The sequence below is a fragment of the Felis catus genome, chromosome C2 (assembly GCF_018350175.1).
Source record: "Felis catus isolate Fca126 chromosome C2, F.catus_Fca126_mat1.0, whole genome shotgun sequence".
In the NCBI taxonomy this organism is placed as follows: Eukaryota; Metazoa; Chordata; class Mammalia; order Carnivora; family Felidae; genus Felis; species Felis catus.
The window spans coordinates 65,979,049-65,998,538 of NC_058376.1; the positions used below are offsets into that span (position 1 = coordinate 65,979,049).

Here is a 19,490-nt window from a genome sequence, read left to right on the forward strand (position 1 = left end):
GTTTTTGTTGTTGCTGGTTCTTATGTTTGTTTGTTTTGCGGATGTTAGGGAAAAGGGGTCCAGAGTTTTAGGGATTTCATAACTTGGGTCCTGTCGGTTTAACTTCATCCAGCATCATCTGTAAGGTCCTAGCATAATGCATGGCATATAGTGGACTTTCACTAATGAGACAGCAGAGATCTTCTGAAATGCTAAACTTCAGGTATAGTCTGAAGGAAAAGTACTGCCAAATTTCTTTTCATTTGCTCAAGAGTATCTTGACCAAATAGAAAGGTAGGAGCAGAAAGAGAGCTGGTCGGCCTTTAAAAACCTAAAAATGTTTGAGATCTATGAGGCATCAGGCACTGTGAAAGATACTGTGGATATGAAATGATAAATTAGATGTTGCTATTGCCTTCCAGTCTCTGATAATCTCGTTGGAGGAATAAGAAAGGAATGAAAAATTAACAATAAAGGGTTTATATAACAGCTCCAAACAATAGAATTGTTGTCGGCGAGCATTATGGGAGTATCTAATTTATCACCAAATGAATTCTGAGGCCAGTTGGAACTGGCCAGAAGAAAGTGAGTTCACTTCAGGCAGGGGCAGTTACAATGAGGGAGAGATGGGTTGGTGTGAACAACAGTTAGAACCTGAGGTAGGTGCAGGCATGCTCTGGTAACAGACAGAAACCCATTTGGCAGAAGCAAGGAAGAGAGTTTCAGGCAAGCTGAGAATGAGAGAAGGCAGAGCTCCATAAGGAAGGGCCTTGAACCCCAAACCAAGGTGAGATTTCACCTTGAGGAAGTGGGAGCAATCAGTTTTTCAGCAAAGTGGACTTGAGTTGAAGAGATTCCATAAACCCTGCTGAGACTCAGCATAAGATGTGTCGTCTGCACTGTTTCTAGTCATCATAGGGTCTTTTGGAACCCTTGTCCAGCATCATCTTTTTGTGCCATTTAAACAGCATAGTGCTTGAGAAAGAACTTCCAGCTGGGAGGACTGGCTGTAGCTTTTTTTTTTTTTTTTTTGTTATGATTTATTGTCAAATTGGCTAACACACAGTGTGTACAGTGTAATCTAGGTTTTGGGGGTAGATTCCTGTGATTCATCGCTTATATACAACACCCAGTGCTCATCCTAACAAGTGCCCTCAATGCCATAGCTTTTTGAAACAAGGGAGTTACTGGTTTTCAGTATGCAGTGTATTTGGCATTGAACTTCCTTAAGGGGGCGGGAGTAACCAGGTAGCTTTAGAAAGTACCCTTCCAGCCTCTAGGACACTGTTCAGTGACTCAGCAATGGAGGTTTTGCAATAGGCTTACAGAACTAGACCAGCTTGCTTTTCCTTAAGGAAACCTTAGTGTCCTAAGAAAACCTCAGCCTGGGTCCCTGCCCTGCTGGGTTGAAATTCCTTCTGTCTTCTGGTAGCACGCCTGTAGCACATGCTCTGGAATTAGTGTCAGGGAGTCCAAAAACAACTTTGGAATCAAGTCAGATTTCCCTTCAAACTCTGGCTCTGCCTCTAACCAGTTGTGTTACCTTGGGCAAGTTACCTGGCCTCTCCTAGTTGCAGTTTCCTCATCTGTAAAACGGAAACAACAACTACTTTGCAGGGTGGTTATAAGTCTTCAATAAGGCAAGTATTAAGTGACACACAGTAGGTATACTATATGTTTTTTTTCTATTACAAGGTACATAATATTTCTATAAAGGAAATTAGCTGTGTCTTTTGACTCCTGAATAAAATCAGATTTCCTGACTTTCCAACTACAGCTTTCTTTCTAAGCCTGTCCTAATATTTGAGTCCTGCGGGTGGCTGTGCTCCCCAAAGTGAGCCTGACCTAGAAGGGTTTCAAGCAGAAACTTTAGTTGCCCAATAAGGGTGCCGAGCCAAAATGTCATCCTTACTTTGCCAGATCTATGTAGAACACCCTTCCCTCAGGAACACAAAGAAGGAGGATTTTGGTATAAAGCAAGAAAATAGGATTTCTAAATGTAAGTCTGTGTTTCCCAAACAGCCTTATAAGACACATGCTTATATAATGTTTTACTATGTGCCAGGAATAGTTCAGCTGCTTTACAAGTATTAATTCATTGAACCCTCGTAACAACTGTATGAGGTAGGTGTTATTTTCCCAGTTTACAGTTGGGGGAACTGAGCCACAAAGAGGTTATGCAACTTGCCGAGAAAGTCACACAGGCACATGGATGACTTTAAGCCCTGGCACTGCAGTGGGGAAAAACTATTCTACAAAAATTAGTGAAGAGAGCCCATCTAAAATGCCTTCTTTTGACAAAGGTTTTGGGTATCATAATAAGGACTTTAAACTTAGGTGACAACACTGTCATCCATGATGAGATACCTAAGCCTCACTTCCCAGATGACCTCAGATCTTGTGAGCAGCCTCACTGGGGTCCTCCTCGAGGCAGTTCCTGTTAAGCTGCTCTTTTCTTGCTTCCTTTCTTTTGACAAAGATCTGCTGAGCATCAACCATGCACCAGGCATAGTGCTAGGTGCTGGGGACACCAAGATAATTATAAACAAGTTGTAGGCTCGAGAGGTTCACAGTCAAGGGGGGAAAGTGGAGAAGCGAAACAATGGTCACATACATCCAAAAGAAAGGGATCTGCAAGGGTGTCCCTGCCTTTCTTCACAGAAGTGAGCCTCACTTTCTCTAACTCAGAACTGGAGCCAGCACACTGAATTACAAGCGAGGCAAGTGCCACAATCTGTCCACTGACAAAGCTAAGCCGGGTGCCATTTGTTCTTTGTCTTTCTCCCTCCTTCACCACATCTCCCTGGTCTCTCCCTTTTCTTTTAACTTCTTGTCCTTCTTCCCTTCTTTTTTCCTATCGTTTTGCTTTTCTCTTAGTTATCTGCAGACCTTTTTCCAGGGCCTATCCCAAGCACTTTTTCTCTGAGCCTACCTGTCTTGTTAGTATTTTTAGACATCCAAAGGTAAGTCAAAGAATGGGTTGGGAAACACTGACCCAGATCTTGTCAAACTCATAACAGGTTATTTTGCCTTGTTACACCAGAATTTCCTGCCTCCTTGTGACCTCGATAGTGAAATGAACATCCCAAGATGCTCCCTGGTTCCAATTCATTGTGGCTGGCATTGCTAACATGAGGAGCATTTCAGGGATAAAAAGATCAGAGTAGGTACCAGAGGTGAGGAAGAGCAGAGTCTGGCCAACCTGCCTCCTGCCTTTGGCCCCAAAATGCCCTCTCTGCACTAGGACCCTACTCCCTTGACAAAGCCCAGATGGTGTTACTGGGAAAAGTGTAGCAGCCAGAGGGTACAGAGAAAGTGCTTTGTTTGGGGCTCTGAGAAAGCGGACTAAGGAAGCTGATGGTGAGAAAGATGAACAGACTGTCCTCCTACTTAATGCTGGTTGTTACCCAGTTACACGCCTGTAAAGAAAGCATCTTTAAAGAGAAGACCTTAATCACAATAACTTGCTTCTCTTTCATTAACTATCATTCTATCCCCCTTCTCCCTAAGAGACTTAAAGTACTGTCATTTTCAGAGTTCAGTTATTTCTGGGTCTTTTAGTGATTTTGCTTCTTGCTTTCAATTCATTGGAAGGCAGTGAAACCAGATGGCTCTGCCTCCCTTTCTGCTGCCTTGCAGAACTGGTTCTTTGCCTTCCTTTGTTTCCTTGCCTTCCTTTGTTTCATCTGCTTATCTGTCCAGAAATCCATCCATCAAACATTTATTGTGCTTATACTTTATGCAAAGCTCTCGGATGGCTACTCTGGAGGACACAAAGATGCAGAAGACACACTCAGTGCTTTCAGGAACTTACAATCTGTGGAGGAGACACATTTAAACATAATAAAATAAATACAGACACAGAAGAGATTTTGTGGAACTTACATTGACTTTTCTCTTTACCATTTTAGAAATGATATGGTTCTTTAAAAACAAGCCTCCTACATTCTGATGCTTTTTTCTCTGCTATGAGCTCCAGGAAGGCCAAGTTGATCCTTTAAGGAAAGAGTGTGTCACAGGCCAAGAGACAGGAATAGACTTTGGAATCAGGATGGACACCTCCAACCCCAAGATTTCAATCAGCAGAACAACATATGCCTGGGTCAGAATCAGGTCTGGCTCCATGCCAGACCTTAAAACCAATAGATATACATAATCCAGAGCATAGTAGCAGAAGCAACATTTCCTTCTCCAGGATTCCTTTGCACAAGTTACTGCCCTTTCCTCAAGAGCCTAACAGTCAAGAGCATCCAAAAGTCATGACACACTCATCCTTTTAAGAATTTTGTCACTGGATTATCTGGTTTGGGGTAAAAGATTTAGGAAAGGAGCTGGTGAAGAGTGGGGGTGGGTACACAGAGTAAACAATAGATTTGGAGACAGTATCTGGGGGCTGTCATGATATTTGGCACATAGTTTTTAAACCAAATGACAAAAAAGGAAAATTCAGGGTAGATTCTCCATCTCTTCAATCAAGTCTATCAAAGGTTACAAAATCATTCTAGGTAAAATGGATAACAGAAGTTTCTATATAGTGGAGTTCAAAATATGGACCCCAAAATATCCTTTAACTAGGGGATCAGTCCATTCCATTTGGGGGTGTTCAAGACTCTACCTGAGTCTTGAAAGATGAATAATTCACAAGGTGCACAAAGTGGAGAAAGAAATTCTAGATAGAAGAGGGATGGAGGTGTGGAAGTGCCAAGTGATGGGACTGATGGTACAGTCGCAGAGAGAGTGAGAAGGCTAGAGGGATTGCCAGGTTTAGAGCATGCATAGTCCACATAAGTGAGTGATAGACTTCTAGAGGTGACATACTAGAATGAAAGAAGCTAAAGCCCAACCACAGGACCCGCCACCATGGGGGGGAAGAGTCAAGGGTCTCCAGAGTTTCCTCTCTCCACTGGGGCAGGTGTTTCTGGGATAGAAAGCTGCACAGGGAGACCACAGAAGAATCTGTTACAAATGTGAGTTTGGCAGAAGATCTACTTGGAACCTGGGCTGAGCCAGTGGCAACTCTGGTGGCTGCTTCGTGTCCATTCCCTTGGTGGTTCACAGAGGTTTCTCTGTTCCTCTCCTCTGCAGCACGGGACTATAATTTCTAGAGACTTGTTTGGGGAGACATTTCTTATTTATTAAGGGGTTGTTTGGACAGCATACAAACAGCACAGGTGGAAGCTACAAACCCACACACAGAATAAGTTATGACATTTGTATTTAAAAGTAAACGATAGAGGAATCTGTGCTACCAGGAGGGCTTCCCAGTCCAGTGTCCGGAGATTCCCGAGGTGTCGGCAGCCCTGAGCGTTCAGGATAAATCTTCTGGGAGAGATTTGGAACCAAGTGCCCCTGCTCCAAGCTTTTCTAATGAGGCCCAAACTCCTGCACACAAATGTGTATACACAAAGACGGACACACAGTGGGTGGGGGCAGGGGACGGCCTGTAAACAACAATCGCTTAAAGCAAAGTGGACCCACCAGTGCTTTCCCTGTGGCACTGGTGGTGGTTAAGTTCCTGGCACTCACTCTTCACCAACTCCCTGGCTCCCTTGGGAGGTGCGGGTGGGCCCCTGGGGCAGTGAGAAGTGGAGGGCTGCTACCTGAGGCCAGGAACCCAGTTTTGTGTTCTGGAACTGCAGGGTGAGCATCTCTCAGCTTCCCTACACTACCCTTGCTTTATCGTCTGGCCTGCCAAGCGCCGCCAGACTCTCTCAGGAGAATGAGTGAAGAGATGTGTCCTCAGGGAAATCTACCAACCTGGAGTCCCATGAACTGAGGGCAAGTCACGCACGAGCCACTCTCTAGCAGTGTGATGTCTGGGGAAGTGACCTCAGTTCTCTAAGCTGCAAATTCCCCATCTGTAAAATGGGAACGAGAGCACCTACTGCACGGGGATATCATAAGGAATTACTGAAATTTTATATTGCCGAGGACCATGCCAGACTCAAGTTAAATATTCAAAGCCTATTTTCTTTCCTGCCTCTCCCCCATTTCTTCCTTTGTATTTTCCCATCTTCTATTTCCAGGTTTATGTAGCTGTTGGTGGTCATGTAATTCCAATGGCCCCCCAAATACCTCTTGACAAATAGGACCTCTCCTACCCCATCAGAAACCACCATTGTGTGATCCTACACCCCCAGTATAAAACTGTACCCCTGGTAGAGTCAAAGGGAAGGGCCACAGGGACCAGGAGACAGTCTGGGCCTCTGGTGTTATCCGAGGTCAGGAGTGAGATCTGGGTAGCCTATGGGCACATGGAGACCTGACAGTCTCAGGGATGATGGTGAGATGCCATAATGGTGGAAACACATGTACACCAAATAGTGGTGTAAAGGTGGCTCTGAGCCGAGGCTGGCCAGAAGCTGGAAATTAGGGTGGTGGTGTTCACAAGCTTCAGCAGAAGTAAAACCATCCCCTGCCAAGAGTGGGGCACCCAAGAACATAAGAGACCTATCTTCTTAGCAGGCCTGTCCATCAGAAGGCCAGTTTGATTGGTCGCTGTCTACAACTCTGGCTCTGCAGAAATTTTCCTTCCATGTTTCCATCTGTATAGTCCATATAGTGACCCACCTAGTATATATTAAGAGTTTTGTAGAATACAGGCTGACCAGGACAGAAAACCCTCTGTTCTCACTTAGCACCTTTTATCGAGAAGTTATCTTTTATGGTCACTGGAGTCTTTTATAGGAATGCTGTGAGGTAGTAACAAGATAGGCAATCCCCCTCATTTTATAGATCAAGAAGTGCTGAAGGTAACACAGTACTCAAGTGAGCATAGCTGAAACATGGTAAAAGCTTGATCAGTTCAGGGCACTGGTCTGTTCCCTAAAGGCCAGAACTGGCCTTCCTCCTACAGGCGTTGGTATGGCTTGTCCTGGACCAACCTCTATATCCACACCCACTCTGCTGCTTTTCACACCAGTGTGGGTTTCAAGTCCTCTTTGAAGTTCACGATAGGCTTTGAGTGGGCCCACAGCTTTTCCCAGGAAGCCAGCCCCCCAGCAGGGTCAGGGTCACTGTCTGATGAGCCACTGTCACTGGAATCAGAGGAGCTCTGGAAGCAGATTTCACAGTAGGGCCGGTGGCAGTGGCAGAAGAACTCATCTGAACTGCTGGACTCAGTGTCAAGGTAGTTGCACGGAGAAGACATGGATGGACGGTCTGGGAATCCCAGGGACAGCAGCTGCCGCTGCTCAGGCACGTCTGGTGAAGCTCTGGATAGGTGTGGGGCGGCAGGACGCTGTGCTTGGTCAGAGCCAGAAGGCTGGTGAGCAAAGGCTGCCTGGCTCCCTCTGGTACCCTGGGGCTCTGTCTGGCTTTGTTTGCTGCCCTCCAGGGTGCCCGGCTTGCCTTGTGGATCTGGGAATAGTGAAGGCTTCCTGGAAGAGGGTTTTGGTGCCCTGGAACCAGCAGTTTGGGGATCCAGGCAGAGACTGTCCCTATTCTGCACATTGAGCCCACCACGTGCCCCAGATACAGTCCTATTTGCCCGATGCCCCACATATGAGGGTATAGAGCCTGGAAAGTGTGAGCGAGCCCGCAGTGCTGCCCGCCTTCTCCTCACCATGTACGGGCTGAAGCCCAGCTCCTTGGAGAGGGGAATCTTCCGGGGGTTCTTCCAGGGCTGCTGTGTATAAGATGGGGAAGAGGGGAGAGGAGCCTCAGGGCCCAGGCCCAGATCTTGCAGGACTTCCTGAAGCTTCTCCCTGATCACTGAATTGACCCTTGACAGCCGCTTTTGGGGCTCCTCTGAGTTCTCCAGCTGCCCTTGTCTCTGGGGAACAGGGCCTTCTCCACCTGGTATGACACTCTGGTGGGGGTTCATGGGTACTTGGTCTCTTCTTTCTGTACCTCGGCTTTGCTCAGGCTGTGGCTTCTGGCTGCAGCCCAAATTTAAATGACCAGAAAAGTCTTTGAAGTTAGAAATTTTTTCCTTCTGCCCTGAGGAGGAGCTGGTGTCTTTCACAGCCCCCTCCAGGCTTTGTACACTTGAAGAGGGCACTGAGGTGCTCTGGGAGTCCTGGGCAACTATACTGGTATCATTCTGAGAGTCAGAGAGGCATTCCAAAGGCCCTTGAGCTACCAGGCTGTGGGCAGAGGCTGCAGTCAGGCTGTTCTTGCTGTGGGAAGAGGTGGGAGGGACGGCCCACTCTGGGGGGTCGAAGGTACACTCAGCCGACATCAGCCTCACTAGCTTCTCTTTGGCGTTGTTTACTTGTTCCTGCAGGCTTTCAATCATAGCATTTTTCTGTGAAATAAAAGCAAAACCATCAATAAAGGATGCCTCTGAGGGTTTTTACACTGTTTTCCACGGCGGCAAAAGAGTGGTATCAGAACCTTGCTTTAAATCCCAGTTCCTCTGTGTATTGGCTTGTGATCTTAGGCTCTGAGGAGGTAGCTCCATGAGGTGAAATGAGTTGATGTGAGTGAAGTGCTTAGCACAATAACTGACAAATGGTGCTCAATAAATGTGGCATCGTCTGTGGGAAGAGGTCGGAGGAGGCATAGCATTAGCTTTTTGTTGGCTGCTGCAGCACCCTCTCCCCTTTCCTCAGAGCTCAGGGGGTCAGGTCAACCTGCAAAACACCAGTCTGAATAATGTTTGAGATGGCCCAACTCTAGGTTTGTCACACTTTCATATAACACAGACAAATTTCAGGCGTATCTCAAGGGGATGAATGAATGAGGAAATAAGTATTTTGCCTCTTGCTAAACAGACTAGGAAACTGGAAGAACAGAGAGAAGAGTGGAGAATCCTGAACCAAAGAGATAAGACTAGAGTTGGAGGGGGGTGTGCTACAAGAATCTCAGGATGGTGTTATCACCTCCTTTGGCTGGACCTTGGGGGTGGGAGCCAAAGCTACCATGTGGCACCATCAGCTGTCTGTATCTGCTAAAGAAGTGCAGGCACCAGAATTATTAAAGAAGCTTTTTATTTTGTTATGTGTTGTTTAAAGAGAATAGTTGGGACCAGATCCCTGACAGCTTGATTTAGTAGATCTAGAATGGAGCCCAGAAGATGAATCAGACTGGGGCAGTTCCACTGCTGAGCTGCCTACCTGCTGCATGGCTGTTAGTTGGTCAACAGGCTATTCCCAGGAGAGCTGGCAGTTGAGAGCTGCAGAGGTGTGCCCGTTCTAGCGGCAAGATCAGGGGCCGTGAAGTGGGAGGGAGGGGTGGTGGAGAATGTGCTCCGAGCATCCTCTGGTGTTACAGCAGGTGATCGTCTAGCTCAGACCTATGTCCACCTGATGAAATTTCTGATGTTCAAAGGTAGCAGAGCACAAAAGAGAGCTGATGGGGCAGATGATGGTCAAGGGTTTGGGGGGTAATAACACAAACACTGAATTCTAGGAAGTGTTTGTCCAAATACCAAAATACTGCCTCTTTATTGCTATCTTCTTTAAAAGCTGAGGATGAGCATCTGAACGTCCATATACTACGCCCTACAAATAGAAGAATACTTACTTTCTTTAGGCTCCCTGAAACAAGTTGCCTATGGACTGAACTGGTGGTTTTTTTCCTCAAGTTGATATGGGAGAGTTGCCCAGAAGTGACCCTTTAAGGGAGAAGCAACTTAAGTAAACGAGTCCAGCAACAGCCCTCTGGCAGTAACTCCGAGCAGACCTCCTGTTCCCTACTTATAAGCAGGAGGGTGATTTTCCGAATATTGGTACTCCAGTTTCATCCTGGGTTAGTCTACTTCTTTTATCATCCGGAGAGAGTCCAGGATCAGTGAGTAACTGGTGAATAAGCAGAAAGGATTCGCAGCTGAGTGCCTGCCTTCCCATCCTCCCTGTGCTCACCTGCAGAGTGGTAAGGCAGGGGTGTAGCTGGGCAAGTAGATGACTCAAGGACTCACCAGGAGCGGAGTAGATGAGTAACAAGGCGACATTCATTCAGGCTCTTCATGATATCTGGGTGGTGCCAGAAATCTCTCTGAGGATCTCACAGGTGTGACTAAGCTGGCTGCACAGAAGGGACCCCAACCCTCTTCCTCCTCACCATCCCCTCCCCCTGAAGCCCACCAGGCACATTCTCATACTACCTTCAGGAGGTCTCTACTCCCCCACAGGTAGGGGGAAGCCACCAGCTGATGACAGCTACCCCAGCAAGTAAACTCTGAATGCTGACTTTTTGTGCCTTATCCGTAAATTTCTTTGAGGGTAGAAAAACAGGGTAAACATTGAGTTGGGAGGAATACTTTTCTCCCAGCAAACCAAACATCTGAAGCTGGCTGGTGACAGATTTAGAAACGTCAGCCTAAACAGTAAATTTCCCTTGTTCCAGAAAAGGAAGTGGGGCTCTGTCTTCTCCACGGCTGCATACTAATTAAAGGCATGGTGTGAGGCACTGCCACTGTGAGACCAAAATCTGACCTACCATGGCAGCTACATTTAAATGAACTTATTAATTATTGCTTTTGGCATATCTGGAGAAGCAAAACATCCACAGGTGTGTTCCATAGGGTACAGGCCATAAGGAGAAATGGAGTCACACTCTTGTTTCTATGGTTCAAGCAAGTAAACTAGTAGGTGAATTTCCTCTGCTGTAGTGTGTAGAAGGGAGGTCCTTCAGCCTCCGAGAAGGTTCTGTCTGCTGGTCTTTCCACAGCCTGGCAAGTCAGTGACGCATGCTGCTCAAACAGCCTCTGGGGGACCTCTAGCCATACAGTCAAGGGGGGGCAAGAGTGAGAAGATTGTAGGAAAGTAAGAGGAGGACACAAGGCGACAGATGGGGCTGCGTAAGAGGGACCTGCAACCAAGGAGCATGGAGTAGGGGTCTGTGCACATATGGAGGCGGGAGGGATACTTGTGTTTATCGACCAGGCAGTGCTGGAACTGGAGATTCAGATACTGGAAGCTCTCTGGGCTTGTGAAGAGGCCTGGGGACAGGATGCTTGTTCTCAGGCCTGTTCTGGGAAAGATGTTCCAGGTGTAGGGCACTGAGGGGAGGAGGCCAGGGTTTTTACTGCCTCTGCATCTGCTTTCTATTAGGGCCCTCCCTCCGCAGATTCAAGACATCTTTTTGGAAAGAGCAGATTCAGTTACTGCGTGGGAAACAGGGTAGTGTGGCAGAAATACAAAAAGCACGTCACAAATTACCATAAGGCTAAAGAGTCAGGCCACTTGGCTGTTCCAACATTAGCTGATTGTGAATAAAAACCATCCTGGATGTTCTCGCCAAGTTTCTAGCCTTCTGTTTAGCTGGACAAAAAATGCTTCTTTGAAGACCTCGCAGAGTATCAAAGGCAATGCTACTCCCTTGCCAGGTAGGAAGAAATCTGGCTTTGAAATAAAGTCCTGAATACCTCATAAATAGTAAAAATATGGAGAGGTATTACTCTGATGGATTGAAAAGCTCCAAACCAAGAGTGTGGAGGGAGGGAACAGAGAAGCACAGGCAGCAGGTGCTGGCGGACATTAATCCCTTCCCTGGTTGTGTTTCTTGGGTCCCTATCACATCATCCTCTCATGCATGGACAGCTGAGACCCAGGTGTCAGTCCAGTTACAAACAAGTGTAGTTTCCCACACAGCACCTACTCAGGTATGTTCTGTACTGAAAATAATATGAAATATAATTTTGTTAGAGGAAAAAACTAATTCCTCTGGGTCCTGTGTCTCCTTTCCGGGGCAGTGCAGCCTCAAGCTTTTCCAGGTGCTTTCTTCAAGCACACATTACACTGCCCGATTCTGGGAGAGGTGCCAAGCCTGGCGCAAGAACAGAAGGAAAAAGGGCTTGGGTTTTCCCAGTCCTCCCTTGGTGCTACTATGATATTTAGAGGCCCCATTAAGTTCTCTGTCCCTGCAACTCTTGATCTCAGGGTTGTGAGTTCAAGCCTCACATTGGGTGTAGAGATTACTTAAAAATAAAATCTTGAGCAAATAAATAAATAAACAAATAAGCCCTCTACCCCATTTTTAGACACTGATTGACTTTCTGGGTTGGTAAAATGATTGCAGTCTCTAGTTCAAACCTGGAAAGGACAGTAATGGGCCTCATAAGATCTTGGAAATGAGGGCACTACTCTAAGAGAGAATGTGTCATACAGAAAAAGGTAGGATCCACTACGACTCATGGCCTCTACAACACTGTTCCCCTGCTTGGAATGTTTTTCCCTGCACCTGTACTTAACCTTCAGCTCTCAGCTAAGAGCGTCTTTTCTGAACATTTTAATTAGGTTCCCTTACCCTCACTACCCATTATTCTGTCTTACCACTCTTATTTCTTCCTTCATAATTCTTATCACAATTTATAATTATACATTTACTTGATCAACATTGACTTCCTCCAATAGACTGAGATCCATGAGGGTAGGGACTATATTTGTTTAGTTCATCGGCACTTTGCACAATGCCTGGCACACACTAGGCCGATGAATGAATGTAGTGGGTAAGCTGAGTGTCTGCAATGGGTGGGTCCCTGGGGAAATGCTGTTTTTTGTTTTCTGTTTTTTTTTTTTTTTTTTGCCTGGGGCTGAGGGAAGTGGACGTGGCTAGGAAGTGGGGGAACGGAGGGCTAAGAAAGAATGTTAGCAATGAGACCTCTGGGGCCCACCACTGCATGACTGGAGTTCTTCCTGACAGAGAATCCACCAGGCAGAGGTCTAGCTTACTTCTGTGAGGAGTCTGTCCATGGAGTTTTTCTCTCCTCTAGTGTGGCAATTCTGCTCCTCACCATACTGCATATGGAAGCTTTTGCTGGGAGTGCTGAAATATTTGGCCATGCGTCTGATTGTTTGGTTTTCCTCTTCAAATGCCTTCCACTGTTTCAGCTGTTAAATAAAAGAACACATGTTATTTATTTAGTTACACTCCCAGAAACACATTCTCTCACTCTTTTTCAAAAATATCAAGGAATTACAGTGTCACAGATATGTACATATGTGTAAACTATTCTCTCCTCAAAATGTACTTTACTCTGGCAAGTTCATAAACGGTAATGACAGAAAGTATAGAGAATGTTGAGGTCATTATTGGTTTAAAAAATGCCAAAGAAAGAAGCTGACAAGTAGATAAAATTGAATAATCTCAGCTTGCCCCATCTACCTGCTGTTAGTGGACTGGTCAAGGCAAACCAGAGTTGAAATATACTTGTAGAGCCATATTCTCAAGCCAGAATTTAGGAGCTCTAATAGGGTTAAGCAGTCTAAACATTATATGTTTCAAATGAAACTGCTTTTGGTGGGAAGTAGCTGTTCTTAATTATTCTCATTTTTGGAGTAATAATGGTGTACTTACTGCTCCTGCCGGAAGACTTCTAACCCAAGTCAATAATCAAGTCTCATCCAGATAGAAAACCACAAATGTCAATAAAAATCCATAGAAATGATAGAACATTAGGTCTGAGATCTGACCGTCCTTTTTACTTGACAAATGAGGAAAGACTCAGAAGGAGTATGACCTCTCAAGGCCCTCCAGCTAGTTAGCAGCCCAGCCACAGCTGTAAGCAGGGCACCGTGCCACACCGCATGTCCTCAAGCACAGCTGATGAAGACAGAGACTGTTAACGGGGGGGTTCTAGGGAAAGTTTTTCAGGAGAAACTGGTTTCGAGAAACGATCTGGAAGCCTGGGCTGGTCTAATTTAATAGGGATGGAAGGGAATAGGGAACATTCACAAACAGGGGCACTATCTAGGGCCTTTGGGATACTGTTGCCATGTGGCAAATGCCGGTAACAGGAAGGCCAGGGGAGACCACAGTGCTCAACGCTTCTCTTTCTCCCTTAAGGAATTCTCCTAATGGAGAGTCCTGGTGATGTACACTGGGCACTTTGGTACCCTGGCTCTAGAAATGATGCTGAGGGGTCTGTGGGTAGCCTCACAGGGATCCTGGAATTTATTTGCTACCTCACCAGACATTTATTAAGCTCTGCCTATGGAGTGTAACCCAAATGTGGTAAAGCGGAAAGGATTTAAAATTCCGCCATCAACTACAATACATTCTCACCCAAGTCTTGGATTCTCTGTTGATTCAGCATGAGTCCTTCATGGTATCAGGGGTCTGTGTGATATGTGCTGGGTCAGGCTAGGACCCTCCCCTTATATGCCCTTCTCAAAGTCCCCTTCCCCAGGGTTCTGTCAGCTAACCTTGATACTCAGGAGTTATTGGAGCCTGGCACCACAGGGTGACTCTATGGTCTTGAGTGGATAGAGCCGACCTCCAGTGTTATTCTCCCAGCACTCACCCTAGCAGTGCTGCAAGTATCTCTGTTCCTTCTCGGGCCCCCCTTGTTTTCTTAGCAGTATAGCTAAGTATAGCTTTTCCTTTCTGTCCCGTACCACCTCCTCTCTGCAGGGCTGCTGGAAGAATTGCTCAACATTGGTGTAAGGGCACCTCCAAGGCTTCTGGTCTGTCTCACACTAAGCTGGCTGGGTGGGACCAGGGTGCCCCTTGACTAAATCCTCCTCTCTTCTGTGGAGATCCTGGTTGTTAGGACTTGACCCTTCTGGCTTTCTGGAACATGGCTACAAATGGCCCTCAGGTCACAATTTCAGGACCTCTCCATGGCACTTCCTCTAGTAGGACAAGCATTTTCTTGTTTTCTCAGCCTCTGGGCTATGTGGGTATGGTAGGCTGAATAATGCTTCCCCAAAGATGTTCCCCTCCTAATCTATGGAACGTGTGAATATGTTACTGTACACAGCAAAAGGGATTTGGTAAATGTGAGTTAAGGTTTTTGAAAAGGGAAGATTATTCTGGATTATCTGGGCAAGGCCAATGTAATCACCAGAGACCCTCTAAGAGGAAGGTAGGAGAGTCCGAATAAGAGATGTGACCATAGAAGCAGAGGTCAGAAAGAGAGAGATTTGAAGACACCACACTACTGGCTCTAAAGATGGAAGAAGAAGCCACGAGTCAAAGAATGAAGGCAGCCTCTAGAAGCTGGAAAAGGCATGGAAAAAGATTCTCCCCTAGACCTTCCAGAAGGAACACACACCTATTGACATCTTGATTTTAGTCAAATATGACCCGTTTCAGATTTCTAACCTCCAGGGTTATTAAGATAATAACTTTATATTGCTTTAAGCTACTAGATTTGTAGTAATTTGTTACAGCAGCAATAGGAAACTAAAACATTAGGAATTGGGATTAACTCTCAATTTCTAATAGGCAAACCAGGGCCTTCAGAAGCTCACCCCATGTGCCTCTCTCACCTCCTCTACTCTCCCCTTGTTTCAGTTTGTGCTTCAAACAGTGCAAGGTACAGGGGCACCTGGGTGGCTCAGTCGGCTGAGTGTCTGACTTCAGCTCAGGACATGATCTCATGGCTCATGAGTTTGAGCCCTGCATCGGGCACCCTACCGTCAGCACAGAGCCTGCTTCGGATCCTCTGTCCCCCTCTCTCTCTGCCCCTCTCCTACTCATGCTCTCTTTCTCAAAAATGAATAAACACTTTTTTTTTTAAGTGCAAAGTGCAGAAGTGTTATGGTGCTCCAAACATACCCTTTTCTCTCTCATGTACATCTGCCCCTGGGCATGATGTCCCCCCTCTAAAATGCCACCCGCTGTCCTTCCCCAGTCTGCTCAGTGAACTATTACTCCTCCTTTAAGACTGGGCCCAAACACCCCCAAATTCTGAGAAGGTATCACTGAGTTCCCAGACTGAGGCACCCCTTACTCAGCATTATGTAACATGCCTTCCTCAAACACCTAACACATGTATTATAAATCCTTTCACATCTGCTCCTACTAGACTCAGAGGTCGGGCCCCATGTGTTTAGCTACATGTTTCCTGCAGTTAATAAGTGGATGGACAGATACATGAGTAAATGAAGGAAGTTTTCTTTTACAAAGTTCATCCATTTAGTAGGGGCGCTGGGATGTATACAGATAATGATAAGGCAGTGTAGAAATTCCTAAATACCTTCATTCAGGAGCAGATGAAACACTTCAGGGATTCAGATGAAAAAACAATGTCCTATCTCAGGACTCACCTGCCTCTCAGAGCCAGAGGGATGGAGGGGGGAGATGTGTGTAAGGATGGGTCACGTTCAGGTCACAAAAGTACAGGCTAGCTCATTGCTGGTGATGACTTCAGTGTTTGGCATAAACACTTAGGCATTTCCTGAGGGCCTGTGTAGAGTGCTCTTTGGTCCACTTGCCTCTTCAGTAACGTCAGCCATTTCACTCAGCTCTCTAGCGCCACCTAGCCGCCCGTGAGGTATCTGTGCCTTTCCTTCCATAAGCCCCTCCCATCAGTCCAGTCTGAAGCTTTAGCTGCAAGCAGCAGTTTACCTCCTTGCTGCCTCCCCTCCCCATATAGCTCTCCTCACAAACCTTTTCCAGATTTGTTCAGCTGTCCTATTTTCCCGGGAATACACGGTGCTGGTCTCACAGGGAGAATCTTTCTTCTACCAAAGGCCAGAGGGGAAAATCAATTCAGAGGCACACAAAAAGCTGACAAGCCTCAGTTACTTTTATATTTTCAAAAAGAATCTACCTCCTAAACCTAAAATACAGTAAACTATAAAATACATTTTTTTAGTCATGGTCAGCTCAAGAGGAGATAAAGCATGAGACAGAAAATAGAAGAGGAAAGACAGAGTAAGAGAATGGAAACTCAAGACAGCTAGGAAGAAAAGGGGGAGTGAGACAGAGAGACAGAAAGAGAAAGGCAGACGCTGCCTGTCCACCCAGTTCCTGTACCCCCAATAACTCAATTTCCACTCCCACTTCAACAAACCAAGTGCTTGTTGCTTAGATCAAACCTGGAAGTTAGATTCCAAACCGAACCTTGTCCTGCATGTTTATGTCTGTGATGGGAGTGTACCTAAAGATTACCACTGAGGCTTCAAACACCAAAGAGAGTGGAAGTCTTGCATCTGAGACTTAGGCTTCAAAAGGGACAGAGGTGAGTGTGGAGAGGGAAGATACAAGTAGGGCCATATCATGGAGGTTGCAGATTCACTGAGTTTTCAGATAGAGGTCTTGTTTAGATCAGAAAGGCTGTCCTCTAATAGTTCTTGGTGATTACTTCTGTCCCTAATTAATCTTGTTGTCTTTCAGAGATTCTTATTAGCTCTAAATTGTATCCCAGGTCTGTTCTCCGTATTTTCTTAACTGGCCTCTCATTTTTTAACATCTCCTTGTTTTCTGCTTCCTTAAATTAATTCACTAATTCAATATTTTGCCATATCCAACTGTCTATTCAATGCTTTTATTGGGATGTTAAGTTTAACAGAATATTTTTCATCCTTATTCAGTATTTCATGATCTAAGATTATGTCCTTTTCATGATGGTTCACTTTAGTTGAAAAGAGGCAGTATCCTTTGAATCCTGTTGCTGAGACAGATCAGAGCTCTTCTAAAAACTATTTTACTTCAGAGGATGACAGCTTCTCCAAGTCTTCAGAAGTTTGTAGTCCCGTTCTTGTGAACTGCAGAATCTCTTCATAGGTCCTTTCTGCCTAAATTTATAGTCTTACATGAGAAGAGCTATAGTTTCCTAGTACAGTATATATATTCTCTTGCTTTTCACTCATGGTCACAAGATGGCTGCCATAGCTCCAGACATCACAAACATTCAAGGTAGGAAGAAAGTAGAATAGGTGATGCCAGCCATGCCTCTGGCTTTTTTAGGAAAGCAAAAGCATTCTCAAAAGCCTTCCAGAAAACCTTTACTGTTCAAAATGGTATTACATGTGTACCACTAGTTATAAGGGAGGTTGGCAAAGCAAGTGTTGAGCTCTTTCAGCCTACATAGTGGAGGTGAGCAAGGAAGAAAGGGGTTAGCAATGGATGGATGGGTTACCAATCAACAACACTGGCCACAGAGCCTAAGGGGTGGGCTACACAAAAGATGCCCGCCCACTCTCCTTTCCCCATCTCCCAGAAGGGAACAGCCCTTGTTTTTCATAGCCCTTTTCTGCCAAATCCCAGACAAATAAGCTGGAGCTCTCATGGTTTCCTTCAATCTAGTTCTTATAACATAGAGATTCAGCAAAAATCCCCCTGGTTTCTAGTACAGATGCAGTACCCATCCTTGGTTTTTAGTGCTGCTGCTACAGATTTTCCGTATTTGTTTATTCTGCAGAATATTTTAATGAGAATTTACAAAAGGGAAGAAGACTATGCCTGTGTCGGACCATCGCGCCCCAAAGTGCAGTCGTAACTCTACCTCAGCCAACACTTTAATTATCAGTTAGCTCCCTCATGAAGTCATTCATAGTCAACTTCAAGCTGCAAAGGGAATCAAGATAGGGTCTAAAGGGAGTAGAGGGATGAGATAGGCCTCGGGGGAAGAAAAGGAGATATAGAGTGAAACAGGACAGGTGCCTAATGCCAAGTTCATTAACTCAGATATATGTGGCTCAGTGGTACCCTAGGGCATAACATGAATAATTTAACATCGCTTTCAGAGTCTATGAATTCCTTCTCCTTTCCCTCTGACTCCTTTTCTTTCTCTTTGCTGTCTGGATATTTCTGCTTCTATCTTCTTCCCTCATTTGATATTTTTTCTTAGCCCCCATACTATGAAACACATTTTTATTCAGTTTTTATCTCTCCTTATTGTAAAAAGAAATGATCCATATTTTCTTCTAATAAAAAGAAAGAAAAGGCACTTTAAATTGCATAAATTCCCAAATGAGTTTTTCCTCTGTGATTCTGCAATCTCAGATAGGAAAGAAAGGTTCCTCATTCCAGGCTAGTGAAAGAAATGACGTTACCAAGGTGAAGAGGGGACTGGGGATGAGTGTGAGGTTGACTGGAGGCTAAGTGGAAAGGCAGGTCCGTGAGGCAGCCTGTCAGGGGTGGACACATGCTGCCGTGGCTGCCAGCCCCTAGGGCCTGCCCTCCTTGCTGACTGGGAGCAGAGCTGTCCCCTTTAGGGGAGCAAGGAAGGAAAGACAGAGAGAGCCAGCTCTCACTGGGAATCTGCCCTCCTCTGACTCTCCAAGAAATGGTACCCAAAAGTGTCAGTAGAAAACAAAGTGAGCAGTTTATCATGCCCAGTGAAGCCTCTGGAATGACAACAAGGACTGGCCTGCCACATTCTCCTTAGAGCATACCTGGGGAATGAAGATGAAGCAGTTGATTGTGGTTGTGCAAACAAAGATACCTCCAGATGTGAGTCCAAAGACCAGGTTGGGCCAGGAGTGCAAGTATCTGGTGACCACAAACAGAAGCCCAGCGGCCACTACTACGAGGTTGACCCCAACCATGATGGTTAAAGACTGATTCACAGGAGGAGAGCTGACGTGGTCAGTCAGGCCAGCCAGGTAGGCACCATATAGCAGCAGCAGGCCCTGGAGATGGAGAAGAGAACCAGGGGCTGAGAGGAGTGGAGTAACAGGCTTGGTGTCAAAGAGCAGTAGGGTTGGGCCCAACTTCCTCACCTTTAAAATAGGGATAATGCTCTGGTTTCTCTTCAGATCGCATAAATCTTTCACCTTTTACTAAAATAGGGATAATAAAACCTACTTCAAAGGGTTGCTATGAAGACATACTAGGTAGGATAGCACACGGGAAGACCTTTAAGGCAGCCCTTACACACCCAGCAGGTGCTA

General features: G+C 45.7%; 1 protein-coding gene across 3 annotated transcripts in view; it reads right to left on the reverse strand.

Moving 5' to 3' along the window:
- Window positions 1-5,177: 5,177 nt before the first annotated feature.
- GPR156 (G protein-coupled receptor 156) overlaps window positions 5,178-19,490 on the reverse strand; it is a 115,041-nt gene continuing 100,728 nt past the window's right edge. For 2 of the 3 annotated variants that reach the window (XM_045036992.1, XM_045036993.1), the window contains 2 exons: window positions 12,597-12,755; window positions 5,178-8,227 (listed from right to left, as the gene is read on the reverse strand). In XM_045036992.1, coding sequence (XP_044892927.1) covers window positions 6,893-8,227; window positions 12,597-12,755 — 1,494 coding nt within the window. In that variant the 3' untranslated portion in view covers window positions 5,178-6,892. Of the gene's footprint in view, window positions 8,228-12,596; window positions 12,756-18,992; window positions 19,230-19,490 lie in introns of all 3 variants that reach the window. The other variant, XM_019839812.3, reaches the window with a different exon arrangement.